Genomic DNA, 21,997 nt, shown 5'->3' with positions numbered 1-21,997 from the left:
CAGCAAGACCCTGGGTATGAGAGGAATAGGAGGAAACACATAGAAGAGATGAACTATCCAAGAGAGGAGGAAGGCATCTACGACAGATCTAGGGGCTGTGGCCCAGGAGGGAGGAGAACTGCAGACGCTTCTTGTTGTGCTTTGTCGCGAACAAGTATATCTTGGGTGTTCCCCACCTTGGAAAATGGTTTTCATGACATCTGGGTGAATGAATCACTCGTGGTGGTTGTAGAAGGATCTGCTGAGGTGATCCGCTAGACTGTTCTGCAATCCTGGCAGATAGGAGGCCTTGAAGTGGATTGAACGGACTATGCAAAATTCCCGCAAGCATGGCGCTTCTTGACATAGGGGAGAGGAATGTGCTCCTCCCTGCCTGTTCATAAAAAACATCGCCGTTGTGTTGTCTGTGAGAATTGACACATTCTTGCCTGCCACCTGAGGCTGGCATGCCTGGGAAGCCAAGTGCACCGTCCTAAGCTCCCTGACGTTGATGATGCAGGGAGCACTCTTCCTGAGACCAGAGACCCTGCATTCTGAGGGAATCCAAGTGAGCACACCAGCCCCTCGCTGAAGCTTCTGTAATGAGAGATACTGATGGTTGGAGCCTTGAGAACAGGACTCCTGCATGCACAGATCAGGGGGTCTAGCCACCAGTTGAGGGAGGAAAGCACTGACAGGGGAACTGTGATCACTGTGTCCAAATGGTATTGGCTTAGCAAGTATACCAACGCCAGCTATGATTGGAGAGGTTGGAGTCCAAGTCTTGCATGCTGCACCACACAGATGCATGAGGCCATGGGGCCCACGAGCTTCAAGCAGTTTCTTGCTGTCGTGATGGGATGATCTCTGAGGCTCTCTATAAGCATCACTATTGCCTGGAATCACCCTGCTCGGAGGAAGTCTCAGGCCAGTTATCGAGGTAAGGGTAAAGCTGAATCCCCTGCCTCCTCAAGAACACTGCAACGACCGCCAGGCACTTCGTGAACACCCAAGGGCCGCTGACAGGCCAAAAGATAGAATTGTGAATTGGTATTGTATGTGGTTCACCATGAATCTGAGGAATCTTCTGTGAAATAAAATTGAAAAATGGAAGTAAGCTTCCTTCAAATCGAGGGCTGCATAACAGTCCCCTGGAGGTAGGAGATGATGGAAGCCAAGGAGACCACGCAGAACTTTAGCTTTTTCATGTATCTGTTGAGGTTTTGGAGGTCCAGAAGAAGTCTGAGACCACCAATGGCTTTCAGGATTAGGAAATATCAGGAGTAGAACCCTTGGCCCCTCAACTCAGGTGGAACTCTTCCACGGCTCCCAACCTTGGGAGCGACTACAACTCTTGGGCTAGAATTTTCTTGTGAGAAGGGTTCCTGAAGAGGGACAGAGAGGGAGGCTGGGAAGGGGGGGAAGAACTGAATTGAAGGGTATGTCCTACTGCTATCGAGCTTAACACCCAGCGGTCTGTCATAATATGGGCCCAAGCCTGACAGAAATGGGAGAAATGATTTGCAAATACGGAGTAGGTTGGATCAGAGTCCTGTCCTGGTATGTCATCCCCAAGCATCCCATCAAAAGGCCTGCTTGGACCCTCCTAACCCCCCCCCCCAGTGTTTGGGGGGAGTAGACAGACATGGAAGAGGATTCTGGAGATCTTCTACTAAAGCCCCTGCTCCTCTTCCTGTGAGAGTCCTGCCTGGCAGGCGGTGAGAAAAATCAAGAGGCCAGTTGAAGTTTATAATGCTTCCTCATGGGCGCCAGTGTTTAGACGCATCGGGACTTCAAGGTAGCCCTGGAGTCCTTTACACTGTGCAGCCTAGAGTCTGTTTGCTTGGAAAAGAGCGACATGCCCTCAAAAGGGCAAAGTCTGTTCGACCTTGTGTGGTAGGCTGAAGGATTGAAGCCATGAGCTTCTGCGCATTGCTACTGCGGGGCACATAGATTGCGCTGCCGCGTCCACCGCATCCAAGGCCGCTTGTTGGGACACCTTTGCCACGGACTTCCCTTCCTCCAGGAGAGATGCAAACTCTCATCTGGACTCCAGGGACAACAGTTCCTTAAACTTCAGCATGGAGTCCCAGGAATTAAAATTGTATCTGCTCAGGAGCACTTGTTGGTTCGGGATCCTGAGCTGTAGGCTGCCTGTCGAATAGACCTTTCTGCCAAAAAGGTCTAACTTTTTGGCATCCTCGGCCTTGGGGGTTGCCCCTTGTAGCCCCTGTTGCTCCTGCCTGTTGGCTGCTGACACCACCAAAGAGCCCGGGGTGGGGGTTGTATACAAACATTCATATCCCTTAGACCTGGAACAAAGTATTTCTTTTCAGTTTTCTTTGCCATCCACTGAAGGGACACTGGGGTCTGCCACAATGCCTCTATGGCATCCATAATGCCTTCATTAAGGGCAGTGCTAGTCTTCATGGGCCCGTTGATGTTATGATGTCCACTAAGACATAGGAGGATTCCCAGACCTCCTCCACCTGGATGCCCAGGTTTTTAGCCACTCTCTTAAGGAGCTCTTGATGAACCCTATAGTCATCCTGAGAGGGCACTATGTCCATTCCTGCCATTGCCTCAATCAGAAGAGGAAGTCTGTATCAGTAGGGGGCACTGTATTTCTACCTCAACACCAGACAGGTCTCGCGGAGCTGGCTCTGGGTATTCGGTACAGACTTCAGTACCAAAGCCAGGATGTAGATCGGATCGGAATGGAGGCAGAGCTCTGGCCTCAGATGCCACAGAGTCCGACCTTCCAGATTGGGGCCCCTGCATCAGTGGAAAAGCCCAGGGGTTCCAGAAGTGCCACTGTACTGGCATCTGCCATTGCCCCAGGGGTTATGCCGTGGGTGGGATTCCCTGGGCCAGGTCCATAGTAGGATAGTGCAGGCTGGAGTGATGGTACCAGCTTCTGCGTGAGGTATATGACTCTGCCTCTGAATCAGACTCCAAAGACTCCCTGTCAGAAGACTTGGGAGGAGTGGTGCTCACCGGTGCCGGTGATCAGTGCAGAGAGGAAGAAGATTGGTATTGGACCATCATAGCAGGTTTCCCCTTGGAAGGCACAAGGGGTCTTGGCACCACAGAGGTTCTCCCCACCAGCAAGGAATCTGCAGGCTCCTACACAGCCAGGGATGCTGGGACCAGCATTGAGAGGATGTCTCTTGGTGTGGCAAACGCCTCTGGAATAGATGGTAATGCCAAAGCATTGGTACCTCTGGTGGCTCTCTTGCATTGGCAAGTCCATCGGTGCCAGACTCAGTGGTACCCTCTCTGGGGCCAGAGTCAACGGTGCTGCACAGATCACCAGGGCTATGGAGTAGTCCGACGCAGGTCACACTCTGCTAGTCTCTCCATGCCCTGTCAACCTCAGGATCGGGGAGTGTCCTTTGTCAGTCTTCCTCTGCTTTTTCCTAGGCACTGGAGATGATGCTGAGATACTCGTGAGGTGGACAAAGTTTTGGTCCTCAGTACCGGTGATGAGGAACGGCGCCGAGGATTCCAAACAGCCATCAGGGCGCTCCTCACCGAAGCTGAAATATTTGGTGCAGAGTCTGAGTGACCAGGCTCCGAGGAAGGTATTAGTACTGCCTCCATTAGGATGAACTCCAATGTAGTATCCCTGTCTTTTCTGGTGAGGGGCCTGAAGTCCTTATAGATCTTATGGCGCTCCCAAACATGAGCTTCCCCCAGGCACTTAAGCCAGCTGGAATGGGGGTCGCTCACAGGCATAGACTTGTGACACCAGTCATAAGGCTTAAAACCCGAGACCGGGGTATGCCCCGGCATCGGAGCAGAGATGAACTCTGCTAAATGGAGAACTACTAACAGAAAACTTAACTATTATGTAAAAGTTAACTACATACAATAAAAAGAGAAAAGTCCACTGGGAGAGTACTTGCAGAATTGCAAAGACAAAGTACTGCCAGCGACCATCACAGGCGGTAAGAAGGAAGTGAGAGGGTACGCATCAGCAGGACTGTTTATACATACTGGCACTAGGAGCACGCGACTCCAGGGGGCACCAGAGCTGACCCAACAGACAGCACCGAGGGAAAAAATTTCTGGCAGCTGTGCTTGGGGCAAGCACACACCTACATTGGAATGGACATGTGCAAGTACTTGAAGAAGAAGAGCGCAGCAGCTCAGCTCCACTCCCCCCCTCCTGCCCTGTGACCAATGAGTTGACTCCTCTGCTCCTCCTCACCTCTTCCCCTCAGCAGCACCAGGCTTGTAAAGGAGCAGAGGGAGTTAAGAACTCCTGCAGCTGCTCCTCCCCCAGCATGGAAGAGAAGGGGAACCCACTGCACCACCCCAGGGCCTGGATGGGGGATTGTGGGCAGCACTGACTTGGAGGCCAGAATTGTTGAGCAGGGGTACGGGCTGATATGGGGGTGATGCCAGGCACACACACACACACACACACTCCCATACACACTTTTCATACCACTTTAAGCACTGTGCCTGTATCATAAATAGGGTCCCACCAAATTCACAGCCATGAAAAATGTGTCACAGACCGTGAAATCTGGTCTTTTGTGTGCTTTTACCCTATACTATACAGATTTCATGGGGGAGACCAGCTTTTCTCAAATTGGAGGTCCTGATCCAAAAGGGAGTTGCAAGGTTATTTTAGGGGTCATGGTATTGGAACCCTTACTTCTGCGCTGCTGCTGCTAGTGGCAGCTCTGTCTTCAGAGTTGGGCTCCTGGCCAGCAGCCGCCACTCTCCAGCTGCCCAGCTCTGAAGGCAGCGCTGCCGCCAGCAGCAGCGCAAAAGAAAGGGTAGCAGTACCGTAACCCCTCCTACAATAACCTTTGACTAAGCACCCCCCGCAAATCCTTTTTGAGTCAGGACTCCTACAGTTAACAACGCTGTGAAATTTCAGATTTAAATAGCTGAAATCATGAAATTTACTATTTTAAAAATCCTACGACTGTGAAATTGACCAAAATGGACCGTGAATTTGGGAGGGCCCTAATAATAAAATACAGTAAGTAGTACACTATATAAGAACAGCTACAGTTGTAATTAATGCTTGTTTAGTAATTTCGGGTAATTTCTTGTCAGATTTTAAAACAGTTTAATATGCAACAGTCTATTTCTCCTGCACTTCTAACACCACTCATCACTCAGTCACTTAAACACATTTTTCATAGTGCTTTAATTATCTTCCTCTCAAACAGATCCCATTCTAGTCCTACCCCATTTGTATGAAGAAAAGATGTGAATCAGCAACAACTGCTAAACAATGGCTATACCTTCCAGGTCTGAGTTTCAAACAGATGAGATAGACCTTACATTTTAAAGGTTTTACTTCCATCGTAGCAGGTATCAATAATGTAGAAACTGAAGTTAAGAGAAAATGCTGCAGTTCCATTGGAATTTTCAAACATATGCTGTGGGCCTGTTATACAACTAAGTGGGTTTCTATCTGAAAGAATGGTGTTGGAAAAAGTATCATCCCTCATACAATTTTTGAATATTCCATTGAACAAATCTTAGCTGTGTTCCCTTAATACCAAATTGCTTTTTTCTTTCTTCTCAAATGACTTTACAGTGTGTTTTTTTCCCCTCTAACACCTAAAATAGTTTTACAATGTGCATAGATATCTGACAACTAAAATGAAACTCTGGTATAAGTTACACTACTGCTTGGCTAAACTATATTTGGCTGTGTCCATGTTTTACATAAACCTCTCTCTCATATGTAGTACTACTAATTATAGAAAAGGCTGCTACACGGTATGGCTATTTTACTGAGTACATGTCTTCATAAAACAGATTGAGTATATATCAGTATAAGATAAACAAAGTCAAACTTTTCTGCCCTATTGTATTGTTATTGCAATACAAACATACACACATTTTGGAATAAATGTTGTCCATACAATCATTACACATTAATTTGTTAAGCTTCAATGTAACTGAGAAAAGGCATAGGTAACTTTTAATAACAACTGTTATTAACATTAAAGTTAAGATGTATGTAGACCCAAGAAAGTAACATTACAAGGACAAATATTTAGAGAGATGGCAATTAAGAGTTGGCCAACTCTGAAAAATTGTCATTAGTTTGCCAGCCCAGGTACAAAATCTATTTATCTGGAATTTATTATGATTAGGGCCCTATATAAATCATGAGTTCATGGAGGGCACAGAAATCATGAAGATACCCCAAAACCATGATTTTCAATTTTTTTTTAAAAAGGAAAAAATGTCTGTAATAAAGTATTTAATATGAAAAATGACCTTTAGCTTACAGTGTTGCACCCATGTGTGGAAGAACAGTGTTACGCACATGCGCAGCAGAGGTGCACTACAGAAATCTGAAAAGGCAATCTAGGTGGGAAACACTGCTCACTGACAACAACAGAATGATGCATCCAAAAAAGTTAAAACGGTGTCTGCAGATGATCACACAAAAGCAGTATTTATCAAAGAATCTTACATAGTGATAGAGTTAAGCTCTTCTGTACCTCCTGCAATATTATTGTTGTCATTACAGAAAAAGAGAGTCTAATACACCTCTTGAATCACGTATTCACCAAAAGAGAAAGTCAGGAATACAAAGCAGTATGGGCAGCTGCTTTACTTGCTAAGAAACAACACCCGTGATTTCCTTGTTTCAAAATTGCACCAAAAAACGTGAAACGTGTAACTATAAATATTGATCCACCAGAGATGTATGTTTACGCAAATATCCCTCTTGAAAAACTGGACAACCCGAGCTAAGGGAATTCTTTGGATGGAATATAGCAAAAGGTGGAGAGATTTCTTCACATCTTAACTGGATTGATGAATATTTACTTGAAGCTGATGAGGTGTCACAAGCAGGATTATGGAACTCATGAAACAGTCAGGTTGTCTGTGGTCACAGATGAATCAACTGGTGGCCAAGATGAGTATGTGTCACATAATTTATTTGTTTTGCAAGGCCTAAATGGTGAAGACACACCTGACTCGGACCTGAAAGCTGTCATTGCTGATACAATTTATTCACAGGCTGTTTGCAATAGCTTGTGCAATGGTATTGTAGTTAAGTATCTGAATACCTTTGGAATGGATTTTGATTATGTAAGTGCATTTATATCTGAAAACACATCCTACATGTCAAAAGCTTACAAGCAAGTGCTTCAGGGCTTACAGCCTAACTCAGGCCAGGTCTACACTCAAAATTTAAGACACACCTGAGCAACATAGTTAAGCCAACCTAACTCCTGGAGTAGACAGCACTGGGCTGATGGAAGAATTCTTCTACCTACTCTTGGGGAGGTGGATTAACTGACGGGAGAACTTCTTCCATCACTGTACTGAGTGTATACACTGAAGCGCTACAGCAGTGCAGCTGCAGCATTTCAAGTGTAGACAAGTGCACAGTTCATCTTACCTGCAATGCTCACACAATAGACCTTTCCCGAGACATTGGGATGACCAATTTCCCACACGCTGACAAGCTAACAGTAATAGTCAAAAGGATTTTCAACGTTGTCTGAGCAGAAAATTGTGTTTTAAACAGTATCTGCAAAGCGTAGTCCAGGCTGTGGGTTCCAGTTTTCCTGTAAAATTGCACCCTGAACCACTTAAAATGAGATGGGGAAGCCAGTATGTTGCTATTGAATATCATACAGTCTATTACTTTTTACTCCGGTTTTGTGGAGGAGAAAAGAAAATTACACCAGACATGGAAGCATTGAAGAGCTGAAACATCTAGTGGAAAAATCAGAAATTTTACAGATAAAACTTGACTTCATCACAAGGCATGGCAAAGAGCTTGTTGATTTAAAATGCAATTTTTTCCTCAATATTTAAAAACCTTTTTGACTTGCTGCTAGCGTATCAGCACATGGGAAATTGGTCATCCCAACGTTATTAGGAAGGTCTATTATGTGAGCATTGCAGGTGAGATGAATTGAGCGCTTGCCTACACCTGAAATGCTGCAGCTGCACTGCTGTAGCACTTCAGTATAGACACTCAATACAACGATGGAAGAGGTTCTCCCATCAGTGTAGCTAATCCACCTCCCCAAGAGGAGGTAGCTAAGTTGACAGAAGAATTCTTCCATCGACCCAACGATATCTACATCAGGGGTTAGATTAGCTGTAATCCTGTGAAATCCATATTCATCAAATGTACAATCAAAGTTGACTTAACACATATTGAGCACTCAAATGTTAGCAACACAGCAGTGACACAGGGATTCAAAACCCATGGATTAAAACTTCTATTGAAATTTCAGATAAGCTTTCCAACTATGACAATATTAATGAAAGAAAACCGTATTTCACCCAGCGAGTATAGCAGTTCCTTAAAGGTGTAACAGTGTTTGATCCAATGCAAGTATGTACATTAAGACTGGATCTCAGAGGCGGGCTCTCAGCTCCCACACTGCCCCTCTTAAGTCAGTGGAAGCACTCTTAGTGAGGATGCACACCACCGACAAAGGAGTGTAGTGTGGCCACAAAAAATTGCACTAAATTACTGCATTGGCTGTAAGTCGATCTAACATAGGTTGACTTAAGTTTACAGGCATGTCTACACTACAGACAGAACAAATCCACTGTTCTAGCTGGCTCCTATTGTAAAAGAATTCGAAGGTTCTCCTGAGAGAAATTTAAGCTTATATTACCAGCATAGACCCTAACTTTGCCTGTGTATCTCTCAGGACTAAAGATTGTCTCCCTGATCCCTTTTTGCTAGATAGCATTTTCTGTTGATGGTGAATTGTTAGGCTAAACCTTCCCAGATAATTCCTTATAATGATATTACTCATGTCACAAGTTATGCGGAAAGAAGCAATACCATTTAACTCTCCAAATTAACAGTAGTTGTAAAGAGCAGCACCACCACTCTTATTTTAGAAGGAATACAGTTTTACATATAGAAAAAAATATGAAAAGTTAATACCTGCTTACTGACCATAATCTATAGCAGAACCATACACAACAGCATGAGGAGTCTCAGTTTGCCACTCCATTCTGAACTGTCAGCTAAGTGGGCTTGTAAAAAGATACATTCAGATCATGCATTTCCAACTTCTAAAATACATTGCTATGTCACCACATTCCATTTTTCACAGCACACAACTCCAAACTCCATCACACTAACTACTATTTCTATTACAGATTTCTCCAGAATATTCAGTTATGTGAAACCCATCTCATAAGAACATAAGGGCAGCCACACCAGGTCAGACCAAAGGTCCATCTAGCCCAATATCCTGTCTTCTGACAGTGGCCAATGCCAGGTGCCCCAGAGGGAATAAACAGAACAGGCAATCATCAAGTGATCCATCCCCTGTCGCCCATTCTCAGATTCTGGCAAACAGAAGCTAGGAACACCATCCCTGCCTATTCTGGCTAATAGCCATTGATGGACCTATCCTCCATGAATTTATCTAGTTCTTTTTTGAACCCTGTTATAGTCTTGGTAGGGTGGATAAAAATCAATGATGTTTTTTTTAATTAAAAAAAAAACAGTTTTTTTTTATTTAAATTAGATTTTTTTGATAACATGCTTTTTGAGGAAAAAACCTATCTAAAGATAGTTTTAATTAAGATACTTTATAGCTCAAAGATATCTCATTGTGGAATAGGGATTATAAATACTAATTCTATAGTATGAGACAATATATTCATGTAATGTTTAAGAAAAGTTTTGTAAATGAGTTCCAATAGTTCATGGATAAGGGACCCAATCTTATGGGGTTCCAGAGGCTTCTATATAGATTATTTAGGTTACTCTTTCTATCTACCCAATGGGACTCAGTGCTCAGTCTAGAAGATATCATCAGAGAAGCTTAGTTTTGCAGTTTGAGAACTGTGAATTTGTGTCTCCAGAGGTAACATACTTGTTAACAGCAAAAATGTTTTTAAATAAATAAATAATATATAGTGGTGAGAAACAACAGACCTCAACTCTATTGGCCCTCTGCAAATTTGTGTACACAGAGTCAATCCCTTACCTCTCTCTAAAACTGCAAAGTTTCAAAAGTCCAATGAATAGAAGATTGTTGGGGCGGAATCGATCTGGACAAGGAGAAGAAGTCTGGAGATAAATGTGAGAAGCAAGCGACATATGCTTGTTTTGTTAAAATATTATATGTTTGCTGTTGAAGAAAAAAATCCAGAATACTTAACGTTGTTGTTTTAGTTAAATAAAACAGTGTAAATGTCTGTCTGGTGATGTTCTCTTCTTAATACAGCATGGCAAGGAAAATCCTTAATGATTAACCAGTTGAATTGGAGATAAATATTTATGAAGTCATTGGGAGGTGAACTACTTCAATTACCTTTGGTAAATGAAATAACCAAACAATCATTCATTTTTCTGATACAGCTGTAAAAACTAATCTGAAAAGTTTTCAAAATAAATCACTTTAAAAATGTATAGTGTGTACCTTCTAAAAATGAAACCTACATTTATCTCTGAGTTGTGAAGAATATGTATTAAGGTTATAACAACCAACAAGATTGCACTTTTATGTAGAAAACCATGATTAAATCGATATTTCCTGACTAGTGATTTAAATCATGATTTAAATCAAATCCACCCTGAGTCTTGGCCTCCACAACGTCCTCGGCAAAGAGTTCCACAGGTTGGCTCTGCTTTGTGTGAAAAAATACTTCCTTTTGTTTGTTTTAAACCTGCTGCCTATTCATTTCATTTGGTGACCCCTAGTTCTTCTGTTATGAGGAGTAAATAACGCTTCCTTATTTACTTTCTCCACACCAGTCATGGTTTAATAGACCTCTATCCCATCCCCCTTTAATCATCTCTTTTCCAAGCTAAAAAGTCCCACTCTTATTAATTTCTCCTCATGCAGAAGCCGTTCCAGATCCTTAATTATTTTTCTTGCCCTTTTCTGAACCTTTTCCAATTCCAATATATCTTTTCTGAGATAGGGTGACTGCATCTGCATGCAGTATTCAAGATGTGGGCGTACCATGGATTTGTATAAAGGCAACATGATATTTTCTGTCTTCTTAGCTATCCCTTTCTTGATGATTCCCAACATTCTGTTCACTTTTTTGACTGCCGCTGTACACTGAGTGGCTGTTTTCAGAGAACTATCCACAATGACTCCAAGAACTCTTTCTTGAATGGTAACGGCTAATTTAGACTCCACCATTTTATATGTATAGTTGGAATTTTGTTTTCCAATGTGCATTACTTTGCATTTATCAACATTTAATTTCATCTGCCATTGTGTTGCCCAGTCCCCCAGTTTTGTGAGATCCTTCTGTAGCTCTTCACAGTCTGCCTGGGACTTAACTATCTTGAGTAGTTTTGTATCATCTGCATATTTTGCCACCTCACTGTTTACCCCTTTTTCCAGATCATTTATGAATATGTTAAATAGGACTGGTCGCAATACAGACCCCTGGACGACACCACTATATACCTCTCTCCATTCTGAAAACTGACCATTTATTCCTACCCTTTGTTTCCTATCTTTTAACCAGTTACCAATCCATGAGAGGACCTTCCCTCTTATCCAGTGGCAGCTAACTTTGCTTAAGAGCCTTTGGGGAGGGACCTTGTCAAAAGCTTTCTGAAAATCTAAGTACACTGGATCACCCTTGGCCACATGCTTGTTGATCTCCTCAAAGAATTCTAGTAGATTGGTGAGGCATGATTTCCCTCCACAAAAACCATCTCAGATTTGGATCCAGCTTTTCATCTTGATAGTAGATCCCTGAATAAAACATAACTGAGAGGAAATTCAGCTACTGTGTATTGGGAAAGTAGATTGAACAGCCTATGCTAACACGTGTATAATTTAATTATTAATCCCCTATTCAAGATGACCATTTATCACATTTAGAACGCTATATACTTCATACTGGATTCATAATGACAGTGTTTAAAACACACATCAAATCTCCTGTTCTCTCACACTTAGCCCTGGTCTACACTAGGACTTTAGGTCAAATTCAGCAGTGTTAAATCGATGTAAACCTGCACCCGTCCACACGATGAAGCCCTTCATTTCGACTTAAAGGGCTCTTAAAATCGATTTCCTTACTCCACCCCTGACAAGTGGATTAGCGCTTAAATCGGCCTTGCCGGCTCGAATTTGGGGTATGGTGGACACAATTCGACGGTATTGGCCTCTGGGAGCTATCCCAGAGTGCTCCATTGTGACCGCTCTGGACAGCACTCTCAACTCAGATGCACTGGCCAGGTAGACAGGAAAAGAACCACGAACTTTTGAATCTCATTTCCTGTTTGGCCAGCGTGGCAAGCTGCAGGTGACCATGCAGAGCTCATCAGCAGAGGTGACCATGATGGAGTCCCAGAATTGCAAAAGAGCTCCAGCATGGACTGAACGGGAGGTACGGGATCTGATCGCTGTATGGGGAGAGGAATCCGTGCTATTAGAACTCAGTTCCAGTTTTCGAAATGCCAAAACCTTTGTCAAAATCTCCCGGGCATGAAGGACAGAGGCCATAACAGGGACCCGAAGCAGTGCCGCATGAAACTTAAGGAGCTGAGGCAAGCCTACCAGAAAACCAGAGAGGAGAACAGCCGCTCCGGGTCAGAGCCCCAAACATGCTGTTTCTATGATGAGCTGCATGCCATTTTAGGGGGTTCAGCCACCACTACCCCAGCCGTGTTGTTTGACTCCTTCAATGGAGATGGAGGCAACACGGAAGCAGGTTTTAGGGACGAACAAGATGATGATGACGAGGTTGTAGATAGCTCACAGCAAGCAAGCGGAGAAACCGCTTTTCCCGACAGCCAGGAACTGTTTCTCACCCTGGACCTGGAGCCAGTACCCCCCGAACCCACCCAAGGCTGCCTCCTGGACCCGGCAGGCGGAGAAGGGACCTCCGGTGAGTGTACCTTTTAAAATACTATGGTTTAAAAGAAACCATGTGAAAGGATTAATTTGCCCTGGCATTCGCGGCTCTCCTGGATGTACTCCCAAAGCCTTTGCAAAAGGTTTTTGGGGAAGGCAGCCTTATTGGATCCTCCATGGTAGAACACTTTACCACTCCAGGCCAGTAACACGTACTCGAGAATCACTGTACAACAAAGCATTCTCCTTCTCCTTCCCAGAGGCTAGTGAAGATTAGAAAGAAAAAAAAACGCACTCGTGATGAAATGTTCTCTGAGCTCATGCTGTCCTCCCATACTGACAGAGCATAGACGAATGCATGGAGGCAAATAATGTCAGAGTGCAGGAAAGCACAAAATGACCGGGAGGAGAGGTGGCGGGCTGAAGAGAGTAAGTGGCGGGCTGAAGACAGGGCTGAAGCTCAAATGTGGCGGCAGCGTGATGAGAGGAGACAGGATTCAATGCTGAGGCTGCTGGAGGATCAAACCAGTATGCTCCAGTGTATGGTTGAGCTGCAGCAAAGGCAGCTGGAGCACAGACTGCCACTACAGCCCCTGCGGAACCAACCGCCCTTCTCCCCAAGTTCCATAGCCTCCATACCCAGACGCCCAAGAACGCGATGGGGGGGGGGGGGGGCCTCCGGCCAACCAGCCACTCCACCACAGAGGATTGCCCAAAAAAAAGAAGGCTGGCATTCAATAAATTTTAAAGTTGCAAACTTTTAAAGTGCTGTGTGGCATTTTCCTTCCCTCCTCCACCACCCCTCCTGGGATACCTTGGTAGTCATCCCCCTATTTGTGTGATGAATGAATAAAGAATGCATGAATGTGAAGCAACAATGACTTTATTGCCTCTGCAAGCGGTGATCAAAGGGAGGAGGGGAGGGTGGTTAGCTTACAGGGCAGTAGAGTGAACCAAGGGGCGGGGGGTTTCATCAAGGAGAAACAAACAGAACTTTCACACCGTAGCCTGGCCAGTCACGAAACTGGTTTTCAAAGCTTCTCTGATGCGTACCGCGCCCTCCTGTGCTCTTCTAACCGCCCTGGTGTCTGGCTGCGTATAACCAGCAGCCAGGCGATTTGCCTCAACCTCCCACCCCGCCATAAACGTCTCCCCCTTACTCTCACAGATATTGTGGAGCGCACAGCAAGCAGTAATAACAGTGGGAATATTGGTTTCGCTGAGGTCTAAGCGAGTCAGTAAACTGCGCCAGCGCGCCTTTAAACGTCCAAATGCACATTCTACCACCATTCTGCACTTGCTCAGCCTGTAGTTGAACAGCTCCTGACTACTGTCCAGGCTGCCTGTGTATGGCTTCATGAGCCATGGCATTAAGGGGTAGGCTGGGTCCCCAAGGATACATATAGGCATTTCAATATCCCCAACAGTTATTTTCTGGTCTGGGAATAAAGTCCCTTCCTGCAGCTTTTGAAACAGACCAGAGTTCCTGAAGATGCGAGCGTCATGTACCTTTCCCGGCCATCCCACGTTGATGTTGGTGAAACGTCCCTTGTGATCCACCAGAGCTTGCAGCACTATTGAAAAGAACCCCTTGCGGTTTATGTACTCGCCGGCTTGGTGCTCCGGTGCCAAGATAGGGATATGGGTTCCATCTATGGCTCCACCACAGTTAGGGAATCCCATCGCAGCAAAGCCATCCACTATGACTTGCACATTTCCCAGGATCACTACCCTTGATATCAGCAGATCTTTGATTGAGTGGGCTACTTGCATCACAGCAGCCCCAACAGTAGATTTGCCCACTCCAAATTGATTCCCAACTGACCGGTAGCTGTCTGGCGTTGCAAGCTTCCACAGGGCTATCGCCACTAGCTTCTCAACTGTGAGGGCTGCTCTCATCTTGGTATTCATGCGCTTCAGGGCAGGGGAAAGCAAGTCACAAAGTTCCATGAAAGTGCCCTTACGCACGCAAAAGTTTCGCAGCCACTGGGAATCGTCCCAGACCTGCAACACTATGTGGTCCCACCAGTCTGTGCTTGTTTCCCGAGCCCAGAATCGGCGTTCCACAGCATGAACCTGCCCCATTAGCACCATGATGCATGCTTGGCAGGGCCCATGCTTTCAGAGAAATCTGTGTCCATGTCCTGATCACTCACGTGACCGCGCTGACGTCGCCTCCTTGCCCGGTATCGCTCTGCCAGGTTCCGGTGCTGCATATACTGCTGGATAATGCGTGTGGTGTTTAATGTGCTCCTAATTGCCAAAGTGAGCTGAGCGGCCTCCATGCTTGCCTTGGTATGGCGTCCGCACAGAAAAAAGGCGCGGAACGATTGTCTGCCGTTGCTCTGACGGAGGGAGGGGCGACTGATGACATGGCTTACAGGGTTGGCTTACAGGGAATTAAAATCAACAAACGTGGTGGCTTTACATCAATGAGTATTTCAGGCAGGACTTCACGGAGGGTTCCAATAAGAAATGGTGCACCTAAGTAATTGTTCTTATTGGAACAAGCAGGTTGGTCTGGCCTCTGATTGATACATGGCTAGATTTACCTCGCTGCACCTTCTCTGTGAGTGACTGCAGTGTGACCTAGAGGAATGAGTCCCCTAGACGGGGGAGAGGGGGAAGCAAATGAGTACAAACCAAATCTGGTCTATTTCTTGTTTTGATCCACTCCATCTATCTTTTACATCTTTGGCTGGCAGCAGACGGTGCAGAAGGACTGCAAGCCAACCACATCTCATGGCTGCTCGGCAGAAGATGGTACAATAGGACTGCTAGCCATCCTCATCTCTTGCCTGCCCGGCAGAAGATGGTACAATAGGACGGCTAGCAATCCATATCGCCTGCCTGCTCACCATAAGATGGTTCAACAGGACTGACTGCAGGACTAAAGAGAATGACCTGGTCAAGTCATTTCTAATGTAGTCCCTGCACCCATGTCTGCCCAGGCGCTCCTGGCCGATGTGGCCAGGAGCACCTCGGACATGACGATGACAGCTACCAGTCCTATTGTACCGTCTGCTGCCACAAGGCAATGGGTTGCTGCTGCTGTGTAACAATGCAGTACTGCATCTGCCAGCACCCAGGAGACATACGGTGACGGTTAGCTGAGCGGGCTCCATGCTTGCCGTGGTATGGCATCTGCACAGGTAACTCAAGAAAAAAGGCGCGAAACGATTGTCTGCTGCTGCTTTCACGGAGGGAGTGAGGGAACGGGGGCCTGACGATATGTACCCAGAACCACCCGCGACAATGTTTTAGCCCCATCAGGCATTGGGATCTCAACCCAGAATTCCAATGGGCAGCGAAGACTGCAGGAACTGTGGGATAGCTACCCACAGTGCAACACTCCGGAAGTCGACGCTTGCCTTGGTACTGTGGAAGCACTCCGCCGAGTTAATGCACTTAATGCACTTAGAGCATTTTCTGTGGGGACACCCACACTCGAATATATAAAACCGATTTCTAAAAAACCAACTTCTATAAATTCGACCTAATTTCGTAGTGTAGACATACCCTTAAAGTAACTGCTGTATGCACAAATGCAAGTCCTAAAATCAAGACCCCAGATTTTTAAATAGTGTGTGAAAATAAATATCCCTCCTTTGCTTCCTATAGCAAGTACATTCTAAACCAAGTTAATTAAACTACAGAAGACAAAACAATGTCTGAACTCAAAATTTTCATCATCTCTCCCCCTCAACATCAATATAATGAAGAGTGATCTACGAGGATAAAAATGAAAGATTCATAGTTTAAAAGCAAATCCTCCCAGTTCATAACACTTACCCTGTGCGTGACTGTCCAACTTTATCACATATATCTAAGATGAGGCCCCAGTCCTCTGCAGTATTCATCTCACTAGTTGCTTTCTCTGGTTAAAAAAAAAAAAAGAGAGAGAGAGAGAGTAAATAGACCAGAATAAACTTCTTGTTCTCATATATGTGAAAGTTTAACATAGAACTACCAAGATTTAATGCTGTAAGATTTCTGTTAAATGCCAATGTTTGATATACCTTGGTTTTAATTAATTTCTTGAAGTAGTTCTTACAAATTTGCATTTTACACACATGTATTTTTTACTGTTATATCAAACATTAAAATATTCAAACATTCACTTGGTGCCCTAGTATTTGAATTAATAAGCTAATGAGCATTTTACTTTTTCTGTTTGCATTTCAAACAATACACACTCAAAATTATTTTTATATTCAAAGAAATATATCAGCTTTCAAGAAAATTTTGTGCACTCTTAGTTCTTGGTCTGCAAATGAATTCCAAAGGCTACCACTTCCCAGGACATTAGTATACTGTTTGCCACATCAATACATCCTTGTGCCTCAGCAATTCAGCCACAACATATTCAGTAAGACAAAGTTAAACAAACACCTGTCAGGAATGGTCTAGATAATACTTAGTCCTGCCATGGGTGCAGGGGACTGGACTAGATGACCTCTTGAGGTCCCTTCCAGTCCGATGATTCTAATATGCTGCTGTGTCTTGTGCTTGCCTGATGCTTGTTTGTAAATATAGTTTTCTGCACTTTCACAATCTGTAGGTTGTGACCTCCATTAGACTACAATGGATCCACAATGGGTTCAAGGATGGGTTAAAAAAGAGAAAAGTCACCCCAACTTTTAGCTCCCCAACCTCAGCTCTGCCCTGGCTGATTTCTTTAGTGGCCTCTTTCCAGCCACAGAAGTCTGCTAATCCCATGATAGCCAGGCAGGAGTCCAATAGCTCAGCCTTCTCTTTCCTCCCAGTTTACCCATCTCTCTGATTAGGCCACACCACCAAGCAGCAGCAGCAGAGAGGAATAACAAAGAGGCTGAGCAAGCAGGAAGCAGATTCAGCTGCCAGACAAGCAGGAGCAACAAATCGACATCTCCCTCCACAGCAGGTCATGTTCAGGCTTAGGCGGCCGGTGGATAACGACACCATAAAAGAGAAACAAGAAAACTGAGTTTTTCCCTCTAATTCTGAATTGAGGAATCGATTTGAATCCTATGGGAGTTTATGTCACCACTGGATGACACTAAAAAACCTAGCTTGCAGTCAGGGAAGGCACAGTTTCCATGATTCTGTGAACAGAAGAGTAGACTAGGAGGGGGTTTCTTGGTTCCCCCTTCCTGGCCCTGCCTCATCCAACTTTATTTCTGGTCTTTTAATTTAATAGCTGCCTCAGCAAATAATCTCACGCCCCAGGGAGGCTTTCTAGATAATTTTCTGAAGGGAAGCAAAGTTTTTCCGGGAAAGACTCATTAATCTATTCTAGCAATTCAGTGGCTACAGAGCGGAGAGACCGCGTCAGTGAAACCTCCTGTCTCCCAAAAGTCACGTAGAATATCCATCTTTGAGCCCAAAGCTGTGGGCCTAATTTCTGCAAGTGAGTTTCTCTGTCCTGCATGCAAGCTGAGCAAGCCAGTTGTTGTCTCACTCTGCTAGGGTAGCAAAAGTTTCTTAAAGAAAAAAATAACACACCCGAATAAAGCTCTACTGCAAGAAAAACAACTGAGGGTCCCGTCACTCACCACCCAGAGTAAATAAAAAGTAATGACTTTTTTTAAAAAAAAAAAATTAAAAAAAGGATTTTTTTTATTTGTCGGATTTTTTTGATAAAATGCTTTTTGAGGAAAAAACCTATCTAAAGATAGTTTTAATTAAGATACATTATAGCTTAAAGATATCTCATTATGGAATAGGGATTATAAATTCTAATTCTATAGTATGAGACAATATATTCATGTAATGTTTAAGAAAAGTTTTGTAAACGAGTTCCATTAGTTCATGGATTAGGGACCCGATTTAATGCAGTTCCAGGGGCTTCTGAATAGATTATTTACGTTAATCTTTCTATCTACCCAATGGAACTCAGTGCTCAGTCTAGAAGATACCACTAGAGATGCTTAGTTTTGCAATTTGAGAACTGTGGATTTGTGTCTCCAGGGATAACATGCTTGTTAACAGCAAAAATGTTTTTAAATAAATAAATAAAGAGAGAGAGAGGTGAGAAATAACAGACCTCAACCCTATTGGCCCTCCGCAAATTTGTGTACATAGAGTCAATCCCTTACCTCTCTCTAAAAGTGCAACGTTTCAAAAAGTTCAATGAATAGAAGATTGTTGGGGGCAGAATAGATCTGGACAAGGAGAAGAAGTCTGGAGATAAATGTGAGAAGGGAGGGACAGGCAGTAGAAAGAAAAATGAAACTGTTTAAGGAGCATATTCCAGAAGCCTTGAGATCTTTCTGAGTGTAGCCTTCATTGATTTGAGATCTACCATACCATTCTCTCACTAGAAGGGAAAATCTATAATGACAGCAGGCCATAAAAGAGACCCAGTTTGCGAATATTTTATGAAGTTCCTCTACCTGTGGGTAAGACAGGCACATGTGCAAAATGCAAACAGTGCAACAAATAAATGCAATGCCTGGTTGTCCGAATGAAACAACATCATGAGAAGTGTTCCTTCTCAGGAGGAAGCTGCACTGAAGTCGAAGATGATGAAAGGAACATGTATGAACATGCAGGATCTTCAGGTTGGTAAACTTTTCTATTTCATACTTCTTTCTTAAGAACTTCCTGTCTTCCTTCTGGACTATTCTTGAGTTCTCATGTTTGAGCAAAAAATATAGTTGTTACTCTATGGTACTATAATTTTAGATGCAGTTGTGATAAAAAAATAAATAGCTGAAATAGGCAGATCTTACTTTTACAATTTCACCTTTAAAGTAAAAAGAGAAGGAGTACTTGTGGCACCTTAGAGACTAACAAATTTATTTGAGCATAAGCTTTCATAAGCTACAGCTCACTCTTTAAGGTGCCACAAGTACTCCTTTTCTTTTTGCGAATACAGACTAACACAGCTGCTACTCTGAAACCTTTAAAGTAGTACTGAGTGTCAGTGAATGCAATGAGTAATACTAAATGATCAGTATGGTAATAATAATTAAATAACTGCATTGACTTAATTTGTTTAGGAGAATTCATCCTCAACATACAGGATACTGAAGACTATCCATCTTCAAGTTCACCATCATTTTCTATAGTTTCAGAGTTATCTGCCAATGACAGTGTTTCAGTCACATCATGTATGTCACATAACCATAGTATATCACCTGTAGCAAAAAGAAAAAAAAAATCTCCATCATCCAGAAACAACCATAGATACGTTTGTGATAAGAACCAGCAGATTACAAAAAGAGGTAATGGATGAAAAAATTGCCCGGTTTGGTCATGCAACAAACTCTCCTTTCCGTATGATTGAGAATGCACACTTCATTAACATGGTTCAGTCATTAACACCAGGATACAGTCCACCCAACAGAGCAGATGTCACAGGCAAATTGCTGGATAAAGTGTATGAAAGAGAAATTGAGCAGTGTGCAAAACGTCTAGAGGGTAAAATTGTGAACTTGAGTATTGATGGGTGGAGCAATGTTCACAACGAACCTGTTGTATGTGCTTGTGTGACAACAAAAGAAAGGAATGTCTCTTATAGAAATAATACATCAGGAAATGCACACACATCAGAATACTTACAAGAAGTAGCAGTAAAAGCTATAACAAACTGAAAAAAAATTCAAATGTCTAGTACGCAGCTTGGTCATAGACAATGCTGCAAATGTATCCAAGATGAGAAGAAATTTAGAAGAGAGTCCCAAGCTAATAATATACGGTTGCAGTGCTCATTTGATGCACCTCCTAGCCAAAGACTTCAGTGTTCCAGAAATAGAGGCGAATGGTGTTGAAATTGCAAAATACTTCCGTAACAACCACTTTGCAGCAGCTGCTCTGAAAAAAGTGGGAGGAACCAAGCTAACTCTCCCACAAGACATGCGATGGAACTCAGTAGTGGACTGTTTTGAGCACTGTATCAAGAACTGGCCTAATCTGATGACAGTTTGTGAACCAAATCGTGAAAAAATAGATGTGCCATAGCTGTGTCACAGCCAAAGTTCTCAACATTGGGCTTAAGAGAAACGTTGAACACATGCTGAGTATCCTGAAGTCTATTTCTGTAGCCTTGAACAAAATGCAGGGAAATCGCTGTTTTATTGCTGACGCTGTTGAAATTTGGAAGGAACTGAGTGAGATCTTAAAAAGAGAAATATGCAATGACAGTGTTAAATTACAAGCATTAAAACAAAAAATCAATGGGACAAGCACTATCTCCAGCTTATTTTCTTGCAAATATTCTCAATACTTGGTTCCAGGGTCAAATCTTAACTGCTGAAAAAGAGGAGTTGGCTATGACATGGACATTCAGCAATCATCCCTCCGTAATGCCAACTATAATAAACTTCAGACCTACAGGTGAACCATCCAAGAAATATGTTTGCTGATGATGTTTTAAAGAAAGCCACACCAGTGAACTGGTAGAAGTCACTTAAGCACTTGGATTTGGAGACTGTTGAAGTGATAATCTCACTTTTAACAGCAGTAGCTTCTTCTGCTGGTGTAGAAAGAATATTTTCTTCCTTTGGACCAATTCATTCCAAATTGAGAAATCATTTGAGACGTGAAAAAGCAGAAAAGCTTCTTTTTCTTTTCCAGATTATGAACAAACAGGAAAATGAAGGTGAAGACGACTGAGTTGGCTGCAGAAGCCAATATTTTAAGTTTCTCATGTTGACCTAGCTAAAATAGTCTATTTAATTTTTGTTGTTGTTTTTTTAAATATTTCATTTAACTATTTTAGTTAAAAACAGTTTTAACAAAAACAAACCTGATTTTAAAAAACTTGAACGTTTAACTAAATTCAAAAATTCATATGCTTGTTTTGTAAAAATATTATATGTTTGCTGTTGAAGAAAAAAAATCCAGAATACATATTGTTGTTGTTTTAGTTAAATAAAACAATGTAAATGGCTGGTGATGTTCTCCTCGTAATACAGCATGGCAAAAAAATCCTTGAAATATTAATGATTAACCTGTTGAATTGGAGATAGTTCACCTCCCAATGACTTCATAAATGTCTGCTTCAATTCCCTTTGGTAAATGAAATAACCAAACAATCATTCATTTTGTGATATAGCTGTAAAACTAATCTGAAAAGTTTTCAAAATAAATCACTTTAAAAATGTATAGCGTTTATCTTCTAAAAATGAAACCTACATCTATCTCTGAGTTGTGAAGAATATGTATGAAGGTTATAACAACCAACAAGAACGCACTTTTATGTGGAAATCCATGATTAAATC

The 21,997-nt window shown here is 43.1% G+C and overlaps 1 protein-coding gene across 2 annotated transcripts in view; it reads right to left on the bottom strand.

Moving 5' to 3' along the window:
• The window catches only part of STAM (signal transducing adaptor molecule), a 74,719-nt gene that overhangs the window by 34,347 nt on the left and 18,375 nt on the right, over window positions 1–21,997 (bottom strand). Inside the window, exons 2-3 of one of the 2 annotated variants that reach the window (XM_084619259.1) lie at window positions 19,796–19,912; window positions 16,584–16,668 (exon numbers count right to left, since the gene is read on the bottom strand). In XM_084619259.1, the coding sequence (XP_084475385.1) occupies window positions 16,584–16,651 (68 nt within the window). In that variant the 5' untranslated portion in view covers window positions 16,652–16,668; window positions 19,796–19,912. The remainder of the gene's footprint in view (window positions 1–16,583; window positions 16,669–19,795; window positions 19,913–21,997) is intronic. The other variant, XM_084619258.1, reaches the window with a different exon arrangement.

This window comes from Lepidochelys olivacea (assembly GCF_965140295.1).
Source record: "Lepidochelys olivacea isolate rLepOli2 genome assembly, chromosome: 2".
Lineage (NCBI taxonomy): Eukaryota > Metazoa > Chordata > Testudines > Cheloniidae > Lepidochelys > Lepidochelys olivacea.
Note: the sequence above shows the minus strand (reverse complement) of the source record. Positions and strands in the feature narration are given on the sequence as shown.